General features: G+C 37.9%; 1 protein-coding gene across 1 annotated transcript; it reads right to left on the reverse strand.

Annotated features, from left to right (window-relative positions):
* Nucleotides 1–375: 375 nt before the first annotated feature.
* On the reverse strand, nucleotides 376–8,304 carry LOC114470185 (latrophilin-like protein 1). The gene is made up of 6 exons (XM_028458200.1): nucleotides 8,239–8,304; nucleotides 6,434–6,469; nucleotides 6,111–6,161; nucleotides 5,313–5,454; nucleotides 5,047–5,207; nucleotides 376–542 (listed from the first exon to the last, which is right to left on the reverse strand). Exons 1-6 carry the CDS (start codon nucleotides 8,267–8,269, stop codon nucleotides 514–516), a joined length of 450 nt encoding a protein of 149 aa, XP_028314001.1. The 5' UTR covers nucleotides 8,270–8,304; the 3' UTR covers nucleotides 376–513.
* Between the last annotated feature and the right edge of the window lie 2,257 nt (nucleotides 8,305–10,561).

The raw sequence follows: 10,561 nt of genomic DNA on the forward strand, positions 1-10,561 counted from the left end.
TGTCACTTTTTGTATTTTTCTGTAATTATCTGAATTCTAGTAGTTGATTCGTGCAGTTATTAAAGTCATTTTGAGTAATTTTGTTTTCAATTTGTGTGTCTTTGGAGTTTTTTGTGTTCAAGTGGTTGTTTTGTGTTTTTTAAGAGTTTAATGTGTCTTGTAAATCTTTTTTGATAATCCCATTGTGTTCTGAATTCTTTTTAAACATTTACTCATTGACAACTTCACAGCCTGTGATGGACGCAGACCTCAGGTTGGGAACCAGTGCCTTATATAAGCCTGACGTCAGTAAAAATTACGTGAACACGGCGCCCTCTGCTGGTCACGGTGGAACACAGGTTTGATAAAATGAGGTTGATGAAGAAAACGATGAAGTCGTGAGGATTAAACGTGTTTATTTCAGTGAACGTAACCAGACAACATTTGATTCACTGTAAACGTTAAACCCTTTCAGAATAAAAGCTCTCAGGTTTTACTTTGAAGGAGGTTTCCTCTTCTCCTGCGTGTGTGACGTCATGCTTCACCTGCTGCTTTCTCCTCACCTGCAGAGAAAAGGAACAACTTGCTTTACAACAAAACTACATTTCAATAATTTAGGGGATTTGCACAGCAGGTTTAGATGAGACAGATTAAACATTGTTATAGTATATTTAGAAAATGTGAAAGCGTGGCTCTGTTTAAAAAGACAAAACACGTCACTTTTGAATTTAAAAAAAAAGGAAAAAAATCATGTACAAAGAACCCTTCCTTTTTTAATCTTTTATTTTCAAACAAAACAGTTGCTTTTTAAAGAGTTTTTTTTTTTTTTTTTTTTTTTAACGTGTTCGTGTATACGTGAGGCATAAGTGACCACAGGGGGCGACATCTCACCACCTCAGTTTGTGTGTGTGTGGTCAACGTCAGAATAGGGCTGCAACTAAAGACTATTTTAGTAGTCGACTAGTTATCGATTATTGAAACGATTAATCGACTAATCAAATGACAAATCGTACAATTATTTGCTCTATAATGCTACAATGTTTTAAATTTGGCTTGGGTTAAATTATGACAAATATAAACGATAAATAAATAAAACAATTCCTAGTGTAAAAATGTTCCTTACAAACACAAATTAAATTCAGTACATCAACACCAGAATCTGCTTCAGTAATAATATTTATACATTAAAAAAAGCTCCAATAGTTGGTTCACTTTGTTGGGTGGTTGTCAGGTCTTAATTAAGTAGCGGTGCGTGATGTATTGCTGCTCGTCACAGCTTCAGGTAGACTGTGACTGTGACGAGCAGAGCTACATGTGTGAGCGGTAAGAGCGCTGAGCTCCCGGTAACGGCGACATATTCTTACCAGTGGTAATGTTTTTGATGATATATCTCCCTCTAATCAAGTCTGAAACAATCAAAACAATGTCCAGCTAGTCCATCCACAGCTGGAAGAAGACGGTGATGACGTAACATACAATTGTTGACAAATACATTTGTCGGTGACTAATTCTGTTATCGCTTTTTGTTCACAATGTCGCACCCTTACATCAGAAGAAGAGAAGTTACACAGACTGCTGTGCTGAGTCAGGCAATAATACCCAACTGCAGCACGGGTACAGTACAAGCGACACCCCCTGCAATTTTTCAACGTAAACAATACACTGAGCCGTTAAAAAACGCCGACGTGCGATGGTAGAAACCACGCCCATGCAAACAATTTTTCAATGTAACATCGAATTTAGCCAGGAAGTGGAGGCGGTTGAGGTTAGTGGAAAGGTTCATGTCCAGGTATCTTCTCTCTATGAAAGCAGACTGTCGAGGCCGAGATTGTGCATCCATTATTTTAGACTTATTTGGTGATTACTAGGGATGTAACGATTCACTCAACTCCCACTACGATTCGATTCACGATACTGGGTTCACGATACGATTCTCTCACGATTTATTTTACAAAATGGGACTGTATATAAATGACTGAAAAATATTCCTTTATTTTTTTTGGGAAAATACTATACTATTTTTCATTGTCAAAAGAATCCCTTGATAAACTATTCAAAACAATGCAATTTAACTAAAAATAAATCTTGAATGAAATAAATAAAGGAATAATACAAATGAATTGATTGATTGATTTGATTTTTTATTTATTTTTGAGCAATTTACATTTTACATTCCTACAACATTCACATTCACATTATTCTGTTACAGTAGCTCAAAAAGGGAATAGGCTGAAGCCAAAAGCTTATATACGCCTATCCCGTAATCAATATAATAAACGGTTACATTTCCTGGTGATATTGCACAATCCGCTTATATTCTAAATAATAATTAAAAAGGAAGAAAAAAAAAAAAAAAACTCAATTCCAGTGGCGGGAAGTACTCAATTACATTTACTCACGTACATGAACTTGAGTAACTTTTGAAAATAATTTTACTTCTTAGAGTATTGTATCCATACAGTACTTTCACAGTTTTACTATACTCTTGCGTAAACAAAAATAGTGGTTACATTTTCCATCCGAAGAAATAATCAAGCACCATAATGATATCCATAACCAGGCGCATGTACAGCTTCTGCATCATGCAACTGTTTACGTAGCAAATAGAATTTAAATCCTTTCATCGGCACTATATTCAAGTAAAACTTTTTCTTTATACTTTTTCTTGAATTTGAAAAGAGTTGGGCACTGCTTAAGATCTTCCTCTAACCTATTCCAAAGCCAGACCCCTAGCACAGAAATGCACATCTTTTTTCTGGTTGAATGCACCATCTGCACTTTAAAGATCATACATCCTCTTAGATCATAATCCCCTTCTCTTAATTCAAATAGTTCTTGAATTTTAGCTGGTAACAATGATTTTGTAGCTTTGTATAATAGTTGTACCGTATAAAAGTCAACTAAATCATACAGTTTTAATAGATTAGATTGCAGAAATAATTTGTTGGAGTGCTCATAATATCCAGCCTTATTAATTGTTCTGATTGCTCGTTTCTGGAGTATGAAAAGGGAATGTAATGAACTTTTGTAATTGTTACCCCAAATTTCTATACCATATGTCAGATACGACATGACCAAAGAACAGTACAGCAGATGAAGCGCTTTATACTCCAGCACATGCTTAGTTTGATTAATCACTGCAATACTTTTTGAGATTTTATTTTGAATGTGTCTGATGTGCGGTTTCCAATTCAGTTTATCATCAATAATCATCCCCAAAAATTTGTTTCAGACACCTTTTCTATTGTAATATCATTTATAAAGATTACCCGATCCTGATATTTAAATTTACCAAACATCATTACTTTAGTTTTATTTAAGTTTAGTGAAAGCTTATTAATATCCATCCATGATTTTATCTTAGTGAATTCCAATTTTGCTATATCAATGAGATTGTTGAAATTATCATTAGAATAAAAAATATTGGTGTCGTCAGCAAATAATATCATTCTTAACACTTTAGACACATTGAATACATCATTTATATAGAGATTGAACAATTTAGGACCCAATATAGATCCTTGAAGAAGAAGCTTATTATTTAACTTCTGGTTCTATAGTAAACAATACAAAACTGCATAATAGTTCTTTTTCTTTTTAAAAGTGCAACTGAAAATCTATTTTGTGCCTTAACAATTGGACTAAAAAAACAAACAATTTTACTGTATTTAGGTCAGATATTTGTTTGGACCAGCAGAGGGCGCTGGTAACCCTATGGTCGGTTGGCATGCAGATATTTTGCAGTGAAGAAGAGATGCTATGCTAGCAGATAGAGCTAATAGAAAAACGTGACTTTTACAGATATTCACATAATATTACAGATAATCTTTCGGTGCTAAAGGGGTAATGAATCATTTATGAATATGTTTAAGAGTAGAAGGCGGCCAGAAAGAAAGTATTAGCAAATTTCGCTCGCCGCCAACACTTCTAAGTAGCGCCCTCTGTTGGTTAAAAAAAGTACTGAGATTCAATTTTCACAGCATCGATGTGAATCGTTATACCTATGAATCGATTTTTAACTGCCTTACGATTAATCGTTACATCCCTATTGATTACGTTTCAAAACGTTTTAAAACAATGCGGAATCAACCGCATGCGACAGCGGACGGAGGGTTAGACGGAGAGGGGGGAGGAGCATCTGAGCAGCATGTACACTGATATACTAGCAAAGCTCTCAAGTGTCACCCGTTGAGCGTGAGACATGCACATTTCAACCTGATGTGAGCCACGGAGTAAGTGTATGCACGTGGCTCATGCGCGCGCGTGTGAGAGTGAGCCCACGGAGGAGAGATGAAGAGAGTCTGACACAGCAACCGGCACATGTAGCGCGTCACACACATACACACACACACACACACACACACACACACACACACACACACACACACACACACACACACACACACACACACACACACACACACACACACACACACACACAAAAGATAAGCACCCCGAAATGTTAAATGCTAAATAAATTGTTTTATTTGAACAAATGTATGTGTCCTTTATCAGATTCTACCTAAACTGCTGCATTGGTGCAAACTTTATCAATTTATCATGCGCATGTCCCATAGAAATAAACCTGGGAAATCGCACACGCTCTTTTACTTTGCACCCACAAATATACCCTTTTATAACACTACAGAGTATGTACACCTCTTTGTACATCCAACCTTCAAACACATACTCATTTGGTCTATTTATGCTCCCACATAAATACATACTTCTGACAGGCACTGTACTAGGAGTGAAAAAGAAAGGTAAGTATTGCAAAGTTCCCCAAATTTGGCAGAAAAGTGCCGGCAGTAGCGGTTGAGGTTAGTGGAAAGGTTCGTGTCCAGGTATTGGATAAGGGTGATCAATAGGGCATATTTTGTAGAGGGCGTGGTTTCTTGCGGAGCGTGTAGCGGCTGCAGCTAGACCCTTCTTAAGTCAGGAGCAGAAGTGGTGATTTTTCAAAATATAACACCTGCGCACATGTGTGTGTTGTATGTGTGTGTGCGTGCGTTTTTGTGTGAAGGTGCATACGTTTGTATGTGTTTGTGTGTGTGTGTGCGCACATACAGTCAGGTTGAGCTACTTTCACTGGTGCTGGTGGTTGAGGTGGAGGTGGAGGTTTGGCGCAGCTGTAGGAAACTTCCAGATAGCGAGTCTGCTCCTCACAGGGATATTCACCGAAGACCAGCTCAGTCACGGGGACTTTACAGGTTCTCTTGTTCCCACATCTATACACACGAACGCACACGCACACAGGATTAGACTCATAATAATGGACACACAATAATGGACACACACAGATGGACACAGATACCAAGCTGTGTGTCACTCACAGGTCCTCCACCACCATCTCTGCCCAGGGGAAGCTGCAGTACACGCCCTCCCCGTCGTCCGGGTGACGCTTCCCCTCGCCACATCGCGTCCCCACGCCAACCTTATACAGGATGTGCTCCAGGCTAATGCTGGTGCCGACGTCTACAAACACAATGGTTAGGATTAGTTTATAAAACGTCCCATCCTAGCATAAAAGCTACATTAGCATTTATACTAAAGTAATGTTAACATTAGCATTTTGCGAAAGCCATGTTAGCATTGCCATTTTTACTAAAGCCTTGTTAGTGTTAGTGTCTTAACTAAAGTCATGCTAGCATTAATGTTTTCACTAAAGCTACATTAGCATTTTATGAAAGCTATGTTAGCATTAGGGTTTTTATTAAAGCAATGTTAGCATTAATATTTTTACTAAAGCTGCATTAACATTAGCATTTTTCGTAAAACAGTGTTAGCATTAAAATTTTTACTAAAGCCACGTTAGCATTAGGGTTTTTAATAAAGCTGTTTTAGCATTAATATTTTAACCAAAGCTATATTAGCATTTATACTAAACCTACATTAGCATTTACATTTTTTAGTTATCACTAAAGTTTTCATGTTCTAGTTCAATAAGTCAACTATAGCATTTTTAATTGTTAGCATTTCATAATCTATATCAGCATTACTGTTTGTTCACTAATATGACATTTAAAGCAGTTTGGCTTTGTTTTCTAAAGCTTTCAGTAGCATTAGCAGCAGTAGTGACCGTTAGCACTTGCACTAGCCTGTAGTTAGCAGTCTTTAACATGCGTTCTCACCGCAGGACATCTCAGCGGTCTGGTTGTGACAGGCGTAGATCACCTCCGTTTCTGTCAGAACACAAACATGTGACTGGGACTGGTTCTCAACTCGTGGCTCCAGACCCCAGACCTGGTTTATGGAGCTAGCAAGCATTGAACTGTCTAAAACATGCTCATCATCATTGAAAGGCTCTCAGTAAGTGTAAAAACATGAAACCTTACATAAGCTTGTAATACTTATTTAAAACTGTTCTGTGAAGTAAGGTCAACGTTTGTTACCTTTATATGAGCATTTGCTACATTTATGTGCTCACTTCAAAGCTTTTGCAAGTCAGTCTTACCTGCAGCAAAGGTGGAGCCCCAAACAACAGCCAGCACTGCAAACACAGAGAGGTGTAAGGTCCAGCCATTACTACTAACAGGAAGATACACAGCTTTTATTCTGAAGGGGCATAATCCCTGAGCAACTGAAACACCCACAATATGTATAGAGTACAAGTTTGGATATTGAAAATATCTGTAGAAGAAACAACAACGTGATAAATGTGTTGTTCTGTTTCATTTTAACATGTTGCTGATTTGTGTAGATTGTTTCATAGTAATATTGTGTGTTTTTGTCTTGTTTTTGGAGTTATTTTGTGTATTAAGTTGTTTCATTTATTTTTCAAAAAGCAATGATAACAAAAAAACTGAGACTAAAGGAACTTCATACAGAGACTAGTCCACATGTTTAGCTTTGGCAGTTGTTGGACTGTGTCCTTTTATTGGGGTGTGTTTTAGATGCTGTGAAAGGTAAGGGCTGACTGACCTTGGTCATTTTTTACCAAAGCCATGTTAGCATGAGCATTTTTACAAAAACTATGTTGTATTACGATTTTTACAAAAGTCATGTCAGCATTAAGGTTTTTATTAAAGCTACATTAGCATTAGCGTTTTTTCCTAAAGCAATGTTAGCATTAACATTTTTAATGAAGCCATGTTAGCATTAGGGTTTTTATCAAAGCTTTCAGCATTAATGTTTTTACTAAAGCTACATTAACAATAGTGTTTTTACTAAAGCCATGTTAGCATTAGCATTTTTAATAAAGCAATGTTAGCATTAGCATTTTTTACTAAAGCCATGTTGGCATTGGGTTTTTGCTAAAGTTAAAATTTGTCTTGCCACAAAGCTTGGTTCTTCTTGATCTTCTTCATTTGTTTATTTCATTAGTTTTAAAAACATGTTGACATCGTTACACGTGCACTAAACCAGGGGTCTGCAACCTGTGGCTCTGGAGCCTAATGTGGCTCTTTGACTCTTATGCAATGGCTCCCTATAGCTTTTAGTTTTTTTTTTTACAATGGATATTAATGATATTTGACAAATAAAATCAAGATATAACAATTTGTTAACCTAAAATAAATCACATTGTGCAATGACTCAGCACTTTTCTACGTCACCGCCTGCAACATCTAGAGACATCAACTTTCCTGTGACTAACCTTAAGTTTTAAATCCCTGGTAAGATAACTAAACCAACATAAACACTATTCTGGAAGAAAATAGAGATTTTAATTGTGTGGGAACTGATTCATTTTACCGCCAATGTGCCGGTTAAATATGCATGTTTTATTTGAGGCAAGAAATTAGCAATTACCACATGATCATGTGTTATCAACTTCAAGTGACTTTTTGTAGCCGTTCAAATACATTAACTGAAAAAAAGAATTTTCTTCATATAACATTGTGTTCATGTAAACTGAGATGCAATTTACTGTTTTATTTCTTGATGCCATTTATTTTTATTTTAAACTGTTTTTAAGTTGCCATTTACATGATCAACAAAAATCAAATCAAATTAAATCAAACATTATTCTCAATAATTTTAACAGTATATAATTTAATTCACTGTATTGTCTTCATTGAGAAGGTATTTTTTGGCTCCAGGAGGACTTTAATCCAGGTGAGATGAGCCAAAATGGCTCCTTGTAGAGTAAATGTGGCAGACCCCTGCACTAAACACTGACAACACGGACCAATCACAGGCTGTCTGTCAGTGGTGAAACATTCTCATCTTTTTTAATTTGAACATTTGGTTACAATAGTTCAATGAGAAATGATGCTACAGGACTATTTAAGGACTGTGCAGGTCAGAGGTCGTACTCACGGCTGAAGGCGAGCAGCCTATGAAGGTCCATGTCGGCGTCTCCTCAGCAGTGATGGTCGTCCTCCTGCCTGCACAGTATTTATCAGCGGCCAACGCAGACATGCAGACGCCTGCTGCGGCAGCCGCAGGCGAAACATCAAACACACACACACACACACACAGCTGCTGCTCGTTAAGGAGAAACATCTGGACATGCTGAGTTGTGTGCACGCTCACCTTCTTCTCCCTTGTCTCCACGCAGCTGAACGGCGCATGGAGAGCGGTCAGTTTGAACTTTTGGGGGGCGGGGCTAATATGGTAGTTTTGTGTGCTTTTGTGATTATTTGTGTATGTTTGCGTGTATTTTTTCAGCACGTTTGACAGCCAGGTGTTCACTCTCACAGCTTCACTCACAGATGGCTGCAGGTATTGTTGGAAGAGGCGACATAGGCGTACCGAACGGCAATGCAGCTTTTCTGCTGACTCAGCATTTTTGGGATGAATAAATTAATGAAAAATAATGTAAACATGAAACTGCTGTTCTTCCCACAGATAGCATCCATGTGGTATTTCTTCTGCTTACATTCACCAACATGTTTCTTCTCCCCACACCTCACACACTCAAACCTCACATTTCTGACACTTCTTGTATGAATCAACCGTATGTGACCTAATCTGGTTTTATTTATTGAATGATTGTCCTTGTCCTTTGCTGGTTCTTTCCTGGTCGAGGTGATGAGCTGGAGGTCTTCTAGCGCTCGCTCACCCACAATTTCCACTGGATGTGTATCTGCTGCGTCACGGCAACAGAGCTGTTTCCATCAGTGGCCCGACTTTTATTTATTGACTTTTCATCTGCTTTTAACACGATTCAACCCCAAATTTTAATCCGCCGGCTGGTGGATCTTTTTAATTTAAGTAATAATCTTGTGGGCTGGATTTTAGACTTTTTAACACACAGAACACAGAGAGTCAGAGTGAACGGGTTTTTATCAAACACAGTGTGCTCTTCCACTGGCTCTCCACAGGGGTGTGTGCTTTCACCTCTGCGTTTTATTCTCTACACAAATATGTCAGAGTACTTTCAGAAATCAGTCTATTTTAAATATGCAGATGATACAGTGGTCCTTAGTCTCCTCCAGGGTAACGAGAGCAGCCATGGCCCTATAACTGATGATTTTATCAAATGGTGCGATGAATCATATCTGGAAGTTAACATTGTAAAAACCAGAGATATGATTATTGATTTTAGAAGAAAGACAAGGATCAACAATGACATCACAACCATCAAGGGAGTTAATATTGAATGTGTTCAATCCTACAAATACCTTAGGACCATCATTGATAACACTCTGAACTTTGAGGAGAACTGTGAAGCTGTCTGTAAGAGGGGCCAACAACATCTTCACTGTTTAAGGAAGCTATCCTACTTCCACGTGGACGAAACTATGATGATCCTGTTTTACTGTGTTTTTATTGAATCTGTTTTATCTTTTTGTTTGGTGTCATGGTTTGGAGGATTATCCCTGAAGGACAGAAACAAACTGGGCCACATAGTGAAATGGTCCAGTCGACTCATTGGTGAGCCTCAGCTGAACGTGGAGTCCCTGTACTCTAGACAGTTACAGCGGATCGCCTGCTCTATTACAGTAGATACCTCCCACCTTCAGAGTGTTGAAGGTGAACCTCCATCCGGTCGGAGGTTCAGGGTCCCAAAGAGCAGAACAAAGCGCTACAGGAACAGCTTTGTTCCAGTCACAGTTGTTCTTTTAAATAACTTATAGTTTTAGATATGTTATAGATATTTATAGTAGTTTTAGCCTTTTACTGTCCTTTACTGTGATGCTGTAATGATCTTTTAGTTGCTCAGTTGCCCCTCTTTCCTTTGGTCCTGGTCAGCCTGCGAGTACGACGTTGTGTTGTGAATTGTCTGTTTTTGTCAGTGCTTTGTAGTCTGTTGTTTTAATGTCAATGTAGATGCCATCCTCTGTTTTTCACTGTGAAACAAATCTACCTATGGGTACTAATAAAGTCACCTGAGTGGCCTTTATTTATCAAACGTTCATACGTTCAGAGTTGAGCGTACGACGTGCGTTCGACCAAATTCACACAAACCTCGGTATTATCAATAGTGACGAGAGTGTACGCTACGATCAGATCTCAGGTCTGGTCTGAGCTTGTGTCATCTAAAATGTGTGGATTTATGGTTCAGTAGCAAAATATGAGTGAGAATGAAAATAAAGTATTAAACAAACCTCAGCTGTCATTTAAACATAAACAGACACATTCAGAACAGATCAAAACACATTATTAAAACAAAATAAAATGAATTTCCTTTACTGAT

Source organism: Gouania willdenowi, chromosome 9, assembly GCF_900634775.1.
Source record: "Gouania willdenowi chromosome 9, fGouWil2.1, whole genome shotgun sequence".
Lineage (NCBI taxonomy): Eukaryota > Metazoa > Chordata > Actinopteri > Blenniiformes > Gobiesocidae > Gouania > Gouania willdenowi.